Here is a 17,325-nt window from a genome sequence, read left to right on the forward strand (position 1 = left end):
GCTCAGTCGATGCCAAGCAGTAACTCCCAATTTGGGCAGCAAAGTAGCTGGCGGCAGTCAGTGAGGCAGCAGCTTTCCTCTCGGAACACTATCGTGGCTGAAGGTAACAGAAGAATCCATGCGAAGAGATGACACGCGAAGTACTAGTGGTAATAACTATACAAACAAATAAAAAAATGCTGGGCTGGTTCTTTGCTTTTATTATTTTAGATCCCATAAAACATAACAAGTTTCAGTTACAATTGTTTAACCAGAACGCTTCATGCTGTTGTGCCGGGCCTTCTGATCAGAAGTGTTGCCAGGAATGCCGGTTGGCTGGCCTCTGGTCTGGTGGTCACAAACGTGGTATCAGCCAGGTCATGTGAATCTTTTTGCTCAACTTCTAATTACAAGAATTAGTCTGCCACTCCATTGCAAGAGTGACATGAACTAGTGGGTATATTTGACAGACCCCGTAGGTGAACAGTTTTAGGCCATATCAATTATATAACAGCAATAACTGTGCATAGAGGAATCTAAAGAAAAAAAATATATATATACAGTATATATACAGAGTATGTGTGTGTGTGTGTGTGTGTGTGTGTGTGTGTGTGTGTGTGTGTGTATATATATATATATACACACACATTTATATATCCAAATGAAACTGTATGAGGTATGTTGTTATCTTTTGCACACCTGCTTCCTTGTACTTATGTGTAGTGTTGCTTTCTATAGGTGCACTAGGCCTTCCAATGAGGGGGATGAGCAACAATACTCCTCAGTTAAACCGCAGCTTATCACAAGGCACTCAATTACCAAACCATGTAACGCCGACAACAGGGGTACCAACAATGTCACTTCATACGCCACCATCGCCGAGCAGGTATTTGCAAAATATGCTGTTTTTATTTATTAACCTTCTTTTATTGCCTTGACTTGAAATTGTTTATCAGTAGCACATAAATGATAATAAGTCTGTGTATACGTCTTTCAGTCCAAATATTCGTTTTGTCATTCAGTACAAGTTTACATTGCATGCCTCTCTTCCTGCTGATCCCCTTAATGATGTGTTTCAGGGGTATCTTGCCGATGAATCCCAGGAACATGATGAACCACTCCCAGGTTGGTCAGGGCATTGGAATTCCCAGCAGGACAAATAACATGAGCAGTTCAGGTTTAGGAAGTCCAAACAGAAGCTCGCCCAGCATAATATGTATGCCAAAGCAACCATCATCCCGGCAACCTTTTACTGTGAACAGGTAAGCCGCTTTTTCTTACTGTCTTTAGGGCTTTGATATCAATGGCACAGATAAATCTTCCAACATGGGGCACCTTTCATACATTATGGCATAATCTGTGTATTTATTTATCTGTAGTATTTATTCTATTCTTACTGTGGTTTACCGCTCTAGATTGTAGTCCTCGGGACACCAAAAGGGAGTCTGTCAGCACAGAATGACTGTTCAAACCAAGTCCAGGTGCTCCATGTACCCTTGGCGTGGTAAAAAGTTTACCTGTACTTCTCCACCTGCTTGTTTTCCAAGTAGGTGGGAAGGGGCATCGAACTGTATGGCCACGTTAGGGGTGCACCGAACTCTTGTACTTGGCTTGAGCAGTAATTATATGCTCACAAACTCCCTTTAAAGACTGGCCTACAGGCTTAGTGTAAAGCTAGCCTGAGGAAGCAGAGTAGTGGACAGTATTAGGGTATGTTTCCACAGTCAGTATTGGCAGCGCTTTGGAAGCAGCTCCGTCCAAATGCTGCCCCCTTTTGTACGCACGGTGATTCTGCATGTGTTCATTGAACATTGGGATTAGGGTTAGGGTGTGTTGGGATTAGGGTTAGGGGCGTGTTCGGGTTAGGGTTGAGATTAAGATTAGGGGTGTGTTGGGGTAAGGGGTGTGGTTGGGATTGGGGTTAGGGGCGTGTTCGGGTTAGGGTTGAGATTAAGATTAAGGGTGTGTTGGGGTTAGGGGTGTGTTGGGGCTAGGGTTGTGGTTGGGATTAGGGTTAGGGGCGTGTTCGGGTAAGGGGTGTGGTTAGGGTTATGGTTAGGATAAGGGTTAGGGGTGTGTTCGGGTTAGGGTTGGAGTTAGAATTGGGGGGGTTTCCACTGTTTAGGCACATCAGGGGCTCTGCAAACGCAACATGGCGTCCAATCTCAATTCCAACCATTTTTCCATTGAAAAGTTAAATGGTTCTCCTTCCCTTCTGAGTTCTGCCATGCGCCCAAACAGTGGGTTACCCCCACATATGGGGGATCAGCGTACTCAGGACAAATTGTACAACAACTTTTGGGGTCCAATTTCTCCTGTTACCATTGGTAAAATAAAACAAATTAGATCTGAAGTAAATTTTTTGTGAAAAAAAGTTAAATGTTGTTTTTTTTTTTTTAAACATTCTAAAAAATAACTGTGAAACACCTGAAGGGTTAATAAACTTCTTGAATATGGTTTTGAGCACCTTGAGGGGTGCAGTTTTTAGAATGGTGTCACTTTTGGGTATTTTCTATCATATAGACCCCTCAAAGTGACTTCATATGTGATGTGGTCCCTAAAAAAAAAAAAATGGTGGTGTAAAAATGAGTAATCGCTAATCAACTTTTAACCCTTATAACTCCCTATCAAAAAAAAAAATTTGGTTCCAAAATTGTGCTGATATAAAGTAGACATGTGAGAAATGTTACTTATTAAGTATTTTGTGTGACATATCTCTGTGACTTAAGGGCATGAAAATTCAAAGTTGGAAAATTGAAAAATTTTCGCTAAATATCAGTTTTTTCGCAAATAAACGCAAATCATATCAGAGAAATTTTACCACTGTAATGAAGTACAATATGTCACGAGAAAACAATGTCAGAATTACCGGGATCCATGGAAGCGTTCCAGAGTTATAACCTCATAAAGTGACAGTGTAAAAATTGGCCCGGTCATTAACATGCAAACCACCCTTGGGGGTTAAGGGGTTAAAAGTAGTATTCTCAACTTTATAGGTGTGTTTTGTCAGATATTGTTTGTAAATACAAGCACTTTTGCCCTTTATGCCTTATTAAAATTTGCAGCTGTTTTGATATATGTACACTTATGTTTAGCGCTTGATACCTAGGAGACAAACCACCACTTCTGTCCAGCTGAAGCTGCCCAGGATTTGAAGATAACTGCTTCAAAACAGTGCTTACAAGCTCAGTAGAAAAGATCTTGTAAGTGCTGTGCATAATTTGCTGTCTAGCAGTGGTGGTCGGTTTCAACAAGCTGTAAACAAAAGTAAAGTGTCAGTCAGAAGAACTTAACATTTTATTAAACAGTAAATTGCAAAAGTGGTTGTATTTACAAGCATTGTGTGATAATACCCATTTATAAAGATTAACCCTTTAATTTGCCCCCCCAGTGTCCTCCCAACAAGTGTAATCATCTGCCAATAGCATCTACTCCACCTCTCCATTGCACTAGTTCTTATAGTTCTCCCCACACTAAAAGTCACAGAGCACCTTCTTGCCTATCGCATTTATGCAGTGATGTATGTCTCCCCTTGTGTGTGTGTGTGTGTATGTATGTATGTATGTGTGTGTATATGTATATATATATACCGTATTTTCCGGCATATAAGACGACTGGGCGTATAAGACGACCCCCCCAGCTTTTCCAGTTAAAATATAAAATCTTCTTAAAAGTCGGAGGTCTTCTTATACGCCGTATGTCGTCTTATAGGGCCGGTGACTAATGTGCCTTTTGGGGTGTGAGTGGTCCTGATGACAAAGAGGGGGCATCTCACAGGAAAGTGTGAGTGGAGTATCCCCCATTACCTCATTGTAGCTGCAGTGTGGGGTGCTGGGGAGCGGCGGCGGCCACCGCCCCACAGCACAGCACCCATGCGGCACAAAGAGGAGCAGCAGCTGCCGCCTCTCCCCAGCACAGAGACCCCATGCTGCAGCTACAATGAGGTAATGGGGGATACTCCACTCACACTTTCCTGTGAGACGCCCCCTCTTCGTCATCGGGACCACTCCTCCCCACCCACCATATACACATTGGTGTCTGCACTCGGCGTACAAGACGGCACCCGGCGTATAAGACGACCCCCGACTTTTAAGAAGATTTTCAGGGGTTAAAAAGTAGTCTTATACGCCAGAAAATACAGTGTATATATATGTATATATATGTGTGTATATATATGTGTGTGTGTGTGTATATATATATATATATATATATATATATATATATATATATATATATATATATATATATATATATATATATATATATATATATATATATATAATTTTTATTTATTTTTTTTACATCCCATTCTGTATTCTCGTTTTGTATGATATTTTTCAAAACTAATATTGTCCCCTTTGATCATACAGCATGTCTGGGTTTGGTATGAACAGAAATCAGGCGTTTGGTTTGAACAATTCGTTATCAAGTAATATTTTTAATGGGACAGGTGAGTACCTTTTTTTTTTTTTGTATTTTACTGAGGCCATTATTACAATAGATGTCACCTCCCGTGTATTATTTATAACATATTTTGATATTTAATCACAATGATAAGTTGTATCATTAGAAGTCCACATTTAACAAAGTTGTAATATTCTTATGGTGAAGGATGCCGAGTTCTTAAACACGTCTTTCCATTATATTGGATGCGGTTGTGGATGATTATCCCTGTGTGTTTGGGCAAACCTCTGTCATAGAGTACACTTGCCTCCCTGTGCTTTACATAAACAACAATACATTTGCATGTCTGACAAATAATGCTATAGATGTGACTCCTAGCAGCTGGGATGTCTTTTAAAAGTCCATGGACAACCCATCTAAGTGGGATGTGCCCTTTTCTATTGGCATGAGTATTGAATGTTCCATGTCAGTGGGTGATTGTCTGGCTTTCATATACCGTCAAGATGCATGTAATACTAAGATGTTAGAATGGAGACCTACAGCTGGGCTGTATATTATACAGTTAGTGTTCTACAATAAGAATTGATGTATATAATAAGGCTGGCATCACACACGTTTCTCTGTCCTTACTTGAGCAGTGAGACACTGATGTGTGAACCTGGTCTAAAAGACGTACAACATAAGCTAATCTAGGTAGCCATACTTAGTGAGTGTAAAGGACCCTGCATGTCAGAGCTTACAAGCTGTATATGGAGCCATGAAGTGGCACAGGTGAATTTGTTATGATGTATGTAATGTCTGGACCCCAGAACTTCCATCTATTACAATTAAATAATCTAGAATGACAGTGGACTATTTTCTGGCCTTCATCCTTCAATTATCAGGATACTTCTGCATTTATCACGCTGCAATGCATATTTGTTGCTTTTATTAGGTAGGAAAAAATGGGATAATGAGCCAAGTGCTAAATGTTGTCATTATTCACAATTCTAGGCTATGCTTGCTCATCGCATTTGCTATGCTTTTATTTTCCAGACGGAAGTGAAAATGTGACCGGTTTGGACCTTTCAGATTTCCCTGCACTAGCTGATCGAAATCGAAGGGAAGGAAGTGGCAACCCTACACCATTAATAAACCCTTTGGCTGGAAGGGCTCCCTATGGTAAGGCAACGTCTAATTGCTGAAAGCGTGCGTGGATGTTGTTCCGCTGAAATTCATGTTTTTTTATAATTTTTTTTCCTCCTTTGCAAGGTTTATGACCACTTATAATTTTTCCACTGAACAATAGTTTCCATTTGACAACTTTGTAGATATATTACTTTACCTTCTGGTCCTGAACAGAAGTCTCAAAATTTGGCTTTGCAGCATTGATAACAGAAGCCCCGTCAGCTTCTCTAAGCTTTTATAATGCCTGGGGACTAGTGATGAGCGAGTGTACTCGTTGCTCAGGTTTTCCAGAGCATTCTCGGGTGACCTCCGAGTATTTGACTGTTCGGAGATTTAGTTTTCATTGTGGCAGCTGAATGATTTACAGCTACTAGCCTGCCTGAGTACATGTGGGGGTTGCCTGGTTGCTAGAGAATCCCCACATGTAATCACGCAGGCTAGTAGCTGTTTAGTCATTCAGCTGCTGGGATGAAAACTAAATCTCCGAGCAGTCCTAAATACTCAGTCACCCGAGTGTGCTGGGGAAAACCCGAGCAACGAGTACACTCGCTCATCACTACAGGGGACATCAGATTGTCGTATAGCTAATGGTGTTTGGTGATATTTGTTAGAATACAGACCACCATTACAAGGCCTGCAAAGGATGATGGGAGATTTTTCTAAAATTCTCCAATTGATTAATTCAATTATCAACTTAAAGCTTGGTTCACACACGGTGTAAAAGGCTATTGGCAAAGTTGCCTCACAGTGGTTATATTGTGACGAGATATCCTCCTTCATTAGATCCAAACGCTAAAATATTGTTTATGTAGCATAATTTTCACACCCTTTCTGTAGGTATATTCTAGCAAAATTGGAGTGAAATAGAAACCCTAACAAATTGAATTTTTTTGTTGTGAGTGGGCATCTGAAGATTGGCATGAAGTGAGAATTGTGGCATTGGGGGGGGGGGGGTACATATCACTGATCTGGAGATGCTATTTTTATTTAATGAAAGACTGGCAGCCTCAATTTGGCGATTTTTCTAAACATCACCTATTAAGAGAAGTGCTCCGAAGTAACCCTAGTAACCCCCAAAAGAACATGCACTTTCACTTTAAGAGGCGCTGTAGAGGAATGTGCAGTCCCGCTACCAGGGCTGCCACTAGGAATTTCGAGCCCCCTTGAGACTCCGCACATGCTCCACCCCTGCTCTGCCTCCAACCCTCAAACTTTCCACAGTCTCACCGCCCACTCATAGAAAAACTCCACATCTACATCCTCACCAGTCACACATTATCAGTTCCCATCTAACTAATTTTTTTTAAGCCGCCACCACGACTAGGTAGACTATTTTGACCAGGCCCTACTCTACTCTAACCTATTAAATATTTGTTAAAATATCCTATACTCTTTTTAGGTATATTTTTATTTGTTTCTTTAAGGGAATGTGTCGCATACAATTTTTTAAATGAACAATGATACCACATACAAGGGACAAATACAGTCACACCGTGGCTGGACCACATATTACCATCACATAGTGACCTATAATACCGCATACAGGGACAAATATGACCACACCATGACCAGATCACATATTACCATCACATAGTGACCGAATACTACAATACTGATCGTTAATTTAAAAAAAAATAAAATACCTTGAGTGCCATTATACACAGGAACTCTGTCACTGCACAGATAATACAGTGATCACCAGTGACATTATACACAGGGACTTTGTATATAGTATACAGCGTGTAGTGTCAGTGTACAGGCAACACAATGACTCACCGGTGACTTCTCTAGTCCTTCATCCTTCATCTTCTTCCAGTTTTTCCCCAACCTCTACACAATGCCAGATGAAGAAAAAAAGCAACCATGTCGCCCTGCACAGCAATAGGACCTCTCCTCCCCCACACTGAAAACATTGTATAGTATAATGCAGCCCTATACCGCTACTTTACAAAAAAAAATAAAGTTTCTCCTTACCTGGCCGAGGTCCAGCGATGTCCTCCACTACGATTCAGCCGAGGCGCGCACCGTTGTTCCGGCGTATGACAGTGACGCCATACATTGGCATCGTGCACGCTGTCATCAGCTGCCGGCCTGTGATAGGCTGTTAACTCTTGCCGTGCGGGAGGGATCTCCACTTCAGGGGATGGTAGGGTTACTGCTGAGCACTTTTGTGAATAGATGAAAAAGGTCAGCCCCAGATTGAGAAGTTAAAGATTGTTTATCACCAAAGCAGAATTTCCTTGGAAACCCATCAAATGACAACCTAACCCTGATATGACGCCATATATTGCAGCAAGTTAAACTCCCAGTTCCGCTGCAGAGATACGAGGGTCAGCCTCAGATTTCTGATGCAGATTTGTTGCAAGTCTGCATCATCTTTTGGAACTAAACCAATCTGAGCTGTATACACTCCCACCATTTTCCTTGTAGTGAGAACTCTGAAGATCGCAGTAGACCTGTGTAATACTGTGTATGTACGGCGGCTTTTATGACTTGTGAAATCTTTGGATATGTGTACTAATAAGAGTTCTTGCTCTTGCAGTCGGTATGGTGACAAAGCCAGCAAGTGAGCAGTCTCAGGACTTCTCAATACACAACGAGGACTTCCCTGCGTTACCAGGCTCCAGCTATAAGGATCCAACATCGAGCAATGATGACAATAAATCTGTACGTAGCAATGAGTTTTTGTATTAGCCCTGGTGCACCTCTAGTTCCTTTTCATAGTTGAAGAAAAATGCCATTTCACTTAGAGGCAATTGATGAAAGCTTATTCTACTTTGCTAAAAATCTGAAATCCATAAAATGTCAGAGATACCTATTAATAAAATGTTCTTTTGAGCTGGCCTTTACTACAGCTAGCCATTCCTATCTTGCCAATAGATGCTATTAAAAGGTCTCCAGCAAAATGGCGGCGCATGTGAAGTAGCATCTATAGGGCAAGCGATCGATGCTCCTGCGCATCAGGGTGGATTGATTTAAATCACGCCGATTTAAATCATGATTTAAATCACGATTTAAATCAAAAGATTTTTTTCTATTTAAATCGGATCGATTTAAATCATGATTTTAATCATGATTTAAATCACTAATTTAAATCAAAAGGTTTTTTTTAATATAAATCACGATTAAAATGAGAAGTGAGAGCAGTGCGCATGTGCGCCCATAGTTACACGGACGAAACTAGGGGCAACGATCTAACGCCAGGGTGAGGGGGGGACCCCAAAGTAAGTAAAAATCTTTTTTGTTTTACTATATGGCAATAGGTGGGTGTTTAAAAGCAGCATGTCTTAATTGTATAAACTATTAATAGCCTCCACATTTTGTTCATACTGCCCCTTTAATTCCACACTTCTAGCTTGGTTTCACTTTTGGTTTAGTTTCTTTTTCCATTCAGTTGACATGCCCAAACTTGTTGGATAGTCAGCATCCTACAGAAACCTCTGGAAGAGCATGGCATTGTGAATGTTACACATATACAGCCTTTATTCTACTGAGTTAAACAACTCAGCTTTATCTCATGATGGAAGAACCTTTGGATGGTAAAATATTTTCCTCAAAAAGCAGTTTATTGAAAAAAATCCGATTTAAATCAAAAAAATCCGATTTAAATCAAAAAAATCCGATTTAAATCAAAAAAATCCGATTTTTTTGATTTTTTTAAAAAAACATTGATTTTTATCCACCCTGCTGCGCATGCACCACCACCGCCGCTATTTTGCTGGAGACAAAGTTTTTTTCTTTTTTTTTTTTTTTTTAAAGACCACAATTTTAATTGTGCAAGCGCAGTATGTAAAATAGGAGGCAGGTGACTGAGGGGTCAGTGACCTGTCATAAGCCCATACAGATGAATATGTAATCAGAGCACCACATAAAGACCCCCCACACTCCGCCCTGAAATACGAAAATCTCATTAACTGAAAATAAAGATTAAACAAGCACAAGACGGATTTCATCACCCAGGTATCATTGTAATCAGTATAACGGCGCCGACCTGACACTGTGTAGGTTACTGTGCACAATCCTGCTGACAGGTTCCCTTTAAGTAATAGTTGATGTATTAATATCTTCCTTTATGTTTTTCATTCTCAGAATTTAAATACACCCGGAAAGACTGTCTCAAGTACAGATGGACCCAAATTTCCAGGAGACAAAAGTTCCACAACACAAAATAATAACCAGCAGAAAAAGGGGATCCAGGTCTTACCTGACGGTGAGTTCCTTTATACATTGCATGACTTCAGATGCAAACTTAGCCTTTTCTCACCACCTCTTGTGCAATATACATTACATGTATTGTATGGTAGCATGGAGCGGGCTCAGGATGGGAGTCCACAACATACCGAACAGATGCCGGCTTTGTTCATTTGATTGATCCTTTTAAATGCTGCTGTCAATCACTGCCATTTTCAGTTAAGGCACTTGTGCACCCATAGAATCAATTACATGAGCTAATCACCCCCAACCTGCTCCTTCTACACGATTGCAGGATGTTGTGTTGCCATGTCAGTTAGGAGCCCAGTACGTTGGTAGCCCTGTGAAACTCAGCCATGCCATTGAATTGCAGTACAAGAGTAAGGGATCAAGTGATCACAGGTGCTAGTCCCCTATGGTAACTAAAGAAGCAACAATTAAAAAAAAAAAAAAAAAATGAATTTCCAGAATTGCTGTTTTTTGAAAAAATTCAAAATGACCCATGTTGCCCTGAAATGGTATCCGTAAAAGTCTGCTTGCCACAACAGTCAAAAAAACAAGCCTTAACGAGGCTTATTTTACAGAAACATAAGTGTCGTGGGTCTCAGAAATTGGCATTACAAACCAATTTTTTTTTTTTTTTTTTTTTTTTTTTTTTTTTTACAAATTTCTGATTTTTTTTTTTTTTTTTCTTTTTCTTTTCACAACTGGAAAAAGTTTGGTGTTAGCGGCATGGCAGTAATCGTACTGCCATGAAGAGCCATGTTGCCATGTCCTTTTTACCATACCATGAACGTCATGAAACCAACCACAATCACCTCCCAAAAATGACCAGAATTTGCGTTCTTTTTGCAATTTCACTGCTATTAGAATTTTTCTTCTTGTTTCCCAGTGCAATGTATGGTAAAACTATACAATTCCATACTACAACTTGTTCTGCAAAAAACAAGCCCTCTTACAGCTATGCAGATGGGAAAAATGAAATACCGTATTTTCCGTCATATAAGACGACTTTTTAATCCCTGAAAATCGTCTCAAAAGTCGGGGGTCGTCTTATACCCCGGGTAACGCGTGTGCAGGGAGCTGTCCTGGATGGTTCCCAGGGTCTGGAGGAGAGGAGACTCTCCTTCAGGCCCTGGGATCCATATTCATGTAAAAAAAAAAAAGAATAAAAATAAAAAATATGGATATACTCACCCTCCGACGGCCCCCGGCTCTCAGCGGTGCAAGCGTCGGCCTCCGTTCCTAAGGATGCATTGAGCGTAGGACCTGTGATGACGTCGCACCGACCAGGTGATTTTTTTTTTTTTTCCGCTTTTGTTTTTTTCCTTGTCTTATTATAAGAGCCATAACTTTTTTTTTTTTTTTTTTTTTTTTTTCTTCTGTTGATCTAGCCATGTGAGGGCTTGTTTTTTGTGGGACGAGTTGTACTTCTGAATGACCCCTTCCATTATATCATGTGATGAGCAGCAAATTGGAAAAAATTTCCAAGTGCAGCGAAAAAAATGAAAAGCCACATTTGTCTTTTTGGGGGTTTTATTTACTTCATTAATTTTACATATAAAGCGAACTGGCGGTATGGTTTTTATTTTATTGGAATGGTAAAAAATAAAATCAGAATTTTGTAAAAAAAAAATAAATAAAAATAAACTAATAAAATTTCTGCTTGTCACCATAATGTTTTCAGTTTTCAGGATATGGACCTGTGTGAGAGCTTGTTTTTTTGCAATCCAAGTAGATGTTTTTATTGATATCACATTCGGCTAGATACAATGTTTTCATCGCCAGTATTCTTTTTTTTTTTTTTTTCCGCAGAAAAACTGCAGTTCTGGCCTTTTTGATTCTTTTTGTTATGCCATTTTACCAATCAGATTACTGTTATTGTTATTACAATTATTATTACAATTATTATTTTTCCATGTTATAGCCTTATAAAGGCTTGTTTTTTGCAGGACGATTCTGCAGATACCGAACATGTATGGTTTATTTTTTCTAAGTGTTGAAAATAAATTTGGAGTTGTTAAAAAATTTTAAAAAAAGACCTTTAGCGGTTTAATTTTTGGGGATATAGGGCTGGGTCATGGCTTATTTTCAGCTGATCTTTTTACTGATACTTTTTTGGGGTAGATACTATGTTTTTATCGCCTTTTATTGCAACGTTGCTGCTGCCAAAAAAACCCCAAAAAATGTAATCCTGTCAATTTGACCAATTGCTTATTTTATTTAATATTTTGATAGATCAAACTTTTGTGAACGCAACGATACCAAATATGTGTATTTATTTTGTTTTATTAAAATTTTTATTTTAAATAGCACAGCTATGTACAGCTAAAATCACAATCTCCTGTGAACACCAGCCACGGGCACAGAGGTCTTCAGCACATGATGGCTGATTAGTGTAGCTGTCATGTGCAGTGAAAGATGCGGGCTCGACATGTGAACCTGCATCAAAGTCAGGGAGCCGGCATTTGATGTAATTTTACATTATATGTTATGAAGTGGCTAACAAGCACAGCGATACCAAATATGTGTATTTTTATTTATTTTTTTTTAATGGGTGGAAAAGGGAGGTGATTTGAACTTTTCTAAAATCTTTTTTTTTTCTATTCATTTTTTTTTTTTTTTAATCAAGTACTTTTTATTAAGGCATATATCAAAAATGTAATACAGTCTGACAGAAACTTCAGACAGATACCAAAATACAAAGCAGATTGATACATTTTCTTTTAACATGAACATCTATTCATATTTTTAAAAACATTTTTTTGCACTGTTTTTGTTAGTCCCTTTAGGGGACTTAAAGCTGATCGCTTGTAAGTCACAAAAATCACAGTCTCATAGGAATGCCAACCACAGGCTGGTTTTCACAGGAATACCCCTGGCAGTCTTGGCAATCCATTAGCACCCTGCAGTCACATCATGGGCGTAGCGATGATCCAGTATCTGTACATCACATGTTGGAAAGGGGTTAAAGAGTCCTTTTCAGAATCTAAAGTTGACCTCTACTAAATTCTCGACCTGTTCTCCATTCATCATATATGGGACTCTTGGAGAAAGCTACAGCGCTTGGCTATTTCCAGCAGTCTTTATAGACAAAGGATAAAGCAGAGGTCAAGCATTCTCACTTCTCCTCCATTCTCTGGATCCAGAGACTTATTTTCAAAATCACTGGGATTCCAGCTGTCAGACCCCTATCTATCATAATGGTATTAACTATCCAATAGATAGGTGATAACTAGCTCATTACTCGAGTTTTCCGAGCATGCTCGGGTGTTCTCCGAGTATCTTGGGTATGCTCGTAGATTATGTTTGAGTCTCCTCCCTCTCCCCGCAGCTGCATGATTTGCGGCTGCTAGACAAGCTGAACACATGCAGGAAATAGCTGTTTGTTAGGGAATCTCCACATGTATTCAAGTTGTCTAACAGCCGCAAATCATGCAGCTGCGGGGACTCAAACATAATCTACGAGCACGCCCAGAATACTCAGAGATCACTCGAGCATGCTCGGAAAATTCGAGTAACGAGGACACTCGCTCATCACTAGTGATAACTTTTTTTTTTTTTTTAAATAATGTTTTAATTTCTTATACTCTTTATAATCTCTTAGAAATCCAGTTGTCCTCTTTTTGTTTTGATGTTTCCAATTGCTATTTTGATTTCATAACTGGATTTTTTGGCTCTTTTTAATCCATTTTTCTTATGGGTTCGCTCAGAGGTCTCTACATTTCTAAACATACATATATTTTCACACTTTATCATGGTGCTTTACTGAAGCTCCCACATCTTCATGCTCTGAAGATATAGTTTGCATATGATTTAACTTTGATTGTTTTTGCTTCTGTCTTTCCACCAGGCCGAGTTACCAACATTCCTCAAGGCATGGTGACAGACCAGTTTGGCATGATTGGTTTGTTAACATTCATCAGGGCAGCTGAGACAGATCCAGGGATGGTACATCTTGCATTAGGAAGTGACTTGACAACACTAGGCCTCAATCTCAACTCTCCAGAGTGAGTATTTTTTTCTGTGGTATTGTTTTCTAAAATACGGGGGGAAAAGCTTGGAGCACTTTCAAGCATTTCTTTTTAAGTAGAACTGCTTTTAAGAATTCAAGAGACATTCCTGGCTGTAAAGTATTCCCTTGTAGCAGGTTAGTCTTATTTTATGTACATGCTCTATATGAGAAATGAAAACTTGCTTTTAGCCACTGGATATCATTGTATGAAATTTCAACAAAGGTAGAAGTAACTTTTATATTTTAAAGTGTGTTCTGGCTAAGACAAGTCTTGTGAGTCTTAGCTTCTCCTACCCTTTTAGGCCAATTTCATACGTCCTGATATTTCCGGTAGCAGAGATATCAGTATCCGTGTTTGTAATACTTGTGGCATATTTGTGGCAACTGTGTGCCACCCATGTTCTGCATCAGTACCACACATACTGGCGCCTGGGAATCATCAATACAGTTAGCACTGTTTTGCTGGTGCTGGGTGCTGAAGGCGGCTCTCTTCATTCTCCTCTTCTCTGCCGACGATCAGCGCGAACAGGAGAGAATGTTGAGAGTTATATTCAACTGATAACAGAGCAGGCGGCGGCTGGTGGGACTATTTCTCCCATCAGCCTACACCTACTGCCGCCGCTAATACCAGGGAGAGCAGGCTGCGGCTGATTGGAGTATTCAACACCCTCCGCCTGTACTGTAATTAAATAAATAACTTTAAAACGGCGTGCGGTCCCCCCATTTTTGACAACCAAACTTGGCAAAGCAGACAACTGGAGGCTGTTAATTCTCAGGCTCACAAGGGGCTATGAACACTTACCCCCCCCCCCCCCCCCCAGCCTAAAAATAGCAGCCTACGGCCGCCCAGAAAAGGCACATCTGTTAGATGCGCCAATTTTGGTGCTTTTTTTGCCAGTCTCTTCCCACTTGCCCTGTAGCGGTGGCAAGTGGAGTAATATTTGTATGGTTCATGTCCTCTTTTGTATTGTCTGGTGACATCAAACCCATGAATTAGTAATGGAGAGGCATCTTACAGATGCCTCTCCATTGCAAATCTTATAGTTGTATGGTAAACAGAGACTCAGCAAGTATTGGAAATAAAAACAAAACACACCTTTTCCATTTTTATTTAAAAATAGCAAACACCGTTAGGCTACTTTCACACTAGCGTCGTTTGCAACACGTCGCAATGCGTCGTTTAGGAGAAAAAACGCATCCTGCAAAGTTGTCTCCAGGATGCGTTGTTTTCCCCATAGACTTACATTACCGACGCATTGCGACGTATCGCCACACGTCGCAACCGTCGGTTGCGTCGTGTTTTGGCGGACCGTCGGCACAAAAAAGTTACATGTAACTTTTTTTGCGCGTCCTGTCCGCCATTTTCGACCACACATGCGCAGCCGAAACTCCGCCCCCTCCTCACCGGACCTTACAATGGGGCAGCGGAAGCGTAGTAAGACTGCTTCCGCTGCCCACGTCGGGCATCACTTTCACAACGCACGTCGTGCCGACGCTAGTGTGAAAGCAGCCTTATATTCGCCTAACGCCCACTCCATTAAAGCCAACGTCTCCTGTAATAAGACAAAAATTAAAAACAATATCGCTCACCTGTTTGCTGTTCTGTCCCACGGCGTAATCATTGTCTGGGGATAAATAGTTTTCAACCTGGACGGTGCCAAGATGCAACCGTCCAGGCGGTTTACCACTGAGGAATGAGCTGCTGCGAACACAGCATCCGTGACTAACGATGATCTTATCGATGTTATCGCGAGTCACTGAGGCTGCGTTACCAGCCGGCTGAACTGCGATAGCCTCAGCACCGTGAGAAAAAGTCACTGGGTTCACTGTAGTTCAGCTCAGTGAGTTCACCGCAGATCACCTTGAAAAATCTGCGTTTTGTGGCCCGTGCTGCAGTTAAATAAAAAGAAAAAAAAAAAAGCAAACATGCCTGTGTATTTTGCACACTGTCAGATGAAACACACTTACTTTTGCACAGACCAATTGTCTCCTCCAACACGTACCCGACACACAGACGTCTGAAAGAGCTCTTAAACAGTAAAATAGGAACAGCACATGAATATAAGAGTTTTTAATATCGACATTAAGGAAGCACTCCTCCTCCCATCAAAGATTTTATCCTCTTAATATATTGCAGCCATCAAAGTATATAGCACTGTGTACTTACAGTTTATCTTTTTGCCTTTCTACACAGCTACCATATTTTTTGGATTATAAGACGCACTTTTGTTCCCCCAAAATTTGGGGGAAAGTGGGGGTGCGTCTTATAATGCGAATCTGTTTGCTGTGCTGTAGAGGAGGGGGGGGGGGGCAGCTCTGGAGTGGTGCCGGGGCTGGAGTGGGCTGGCTGCCGGCTGCAGAGACAGCAGGAGGTCCTGTGCTCCCGCTCATTAGCCTCATGTAATATTCACTGCACCCACCGTCCATCACCTTGGTGCTGAAGCCGCGCCGAGTTGCTTGACGGGAACAGTGCATATAGCATGTGCCTGCACTCCCCCCTCCTCCCATCATGAATATGCCCTCCCCTCCCCCCCCCCAGTCACTCTATATGCCCCCCTGCTGGCACACACATGGCCCCCACAGTCACTACATGCCCCTCTGCAGGCACACACATGGCCCCCCTCTCTATTTATGCCCCCCCTGCTGGCACACACATGGCCCCCCCCTCTCTCTATATGCCCCCCTGCTGGCACACACATGGCCCCCACAGTCACTACATGCCCCCCTGCAGGCACGCACATGATAAAATAACAAACACTTAACTCACCTTCTGATGATGGCTCCGTGCTCCCAGCTCCTCGGTTGCGCTTCCTGTTTCCCAGGCATCAGATCATGTGACCTGGGCACACAGTGATGACATCACTGTGCTGCGACGATCACATGATCAAATGTCGGCACAGACACAGAAAGAGCCACGGGAGAACTGGGAGCACGGAGCCATCATCAGAAGGTGAGTTAAGTGTTTGTTATTTTATCATGTGCATGCCTGCAGGGGGGCATGTAGTGACTGTGGGGGCCATGTGTGTGCCAGCAGCGGGGCAAATATAGAGGGGGGGCCATGTGTGTGCCAGCAGGAGGGCTTATAGTGATGGGGGGGGCAGGTGTGCCAGCAGCACGGGGGGGCAGGTGTGCCAGCAGCACAAGGGGGGGCGGTATGCGTGGAAGAGCCTTTAGTTTTATATTTTTACTTTTTAACTTAAAAAGGAGATACTGCATTATTTGTAATCAAATTGCATACACAACCTTGGCAATAAGATATTCATTACTTTCTGTCTATCTAGGGTTTTTTAAAAGCTGTTAAACAGATTATCTGGGACTATTTTCTTTTTTTTTTCTTATGGGCCTAAGAATTTACAAGCAGGTAGTTGTGCTTGGGGCCGATTCCTGCCAGCTCAGAGTGGTCATGGGGCGATTTATGCGTCTTCCAGTGATGTCATGTCGACAGAGCTGCTATTTCTCTTCCACTCTGCTCTATTGACGGGACGTGATTGTCGATGTCATGCTGATTGGCAGCCGTCTCTGCGATGAGCCGGCTGTCAAACAGACTGGCGTCGACAGAGCAGCTCAGA

At 41.3% G+C, this 17,325-nt stretch overlaps 1 protein-coding gene across 2 annotated transcripts in view; it reads left to right on the forward strand.

The window, feature by feature from the left end:
- The window catches only part of CNOT2 (CCR4-NOT transcription complex subunit 2), a 102,722-nt gene that overhangs the window by 70,789 nt on the left and 14,608 nt on the right, over window positions 1-17,325 (forward strand). For both annotated transcript variants that reach the window (XM_077265273.1, XM_077265274.1), the window contains 7 exons: window positions 718-865; window positions 1,059-1,241; window positions 4,350-4,429; window positions 5,419-5,544; window positions 8,093-8,217; window positions 9,640-9,760; window positions 13,595-13,751. In XM_077265273.1, the coding sequence (XP_077121388.1) occupies window positions 718-865; window positions 1,059-1,241; window positions 4,350-4,429; window positions 5,419-5,544; window positions 8,093-8,217; window positions 9,640-9,760; window positions 13,595-13,751 (940 nt within the window). The remainder of the gene's footprint in view (window positions 1-717; window positions 866-1,058; window positions 1,242-4,349; window positions 4,430-5,418; window positions 5,545-8,092; window positions 8,218-9,639; window positions 9,761-13,594; window positions 13,752-17,325) is intronic.

The sequence above is a fragment of the Ranitomeya variabilis genome, chromosome 5 (assembly GCF_051348905.1).
Source record: "Ranitomeya variabilis isolate aRanVar5 chromosome 5, aRanVar5.hap1, whole genome shotgun sequence".
NCBI lineage: Eukaryota > Metazoa > Chordata > Amphibia > Anura > Dendrobatidae > Ranitomeya > Ranitomeya variabilis.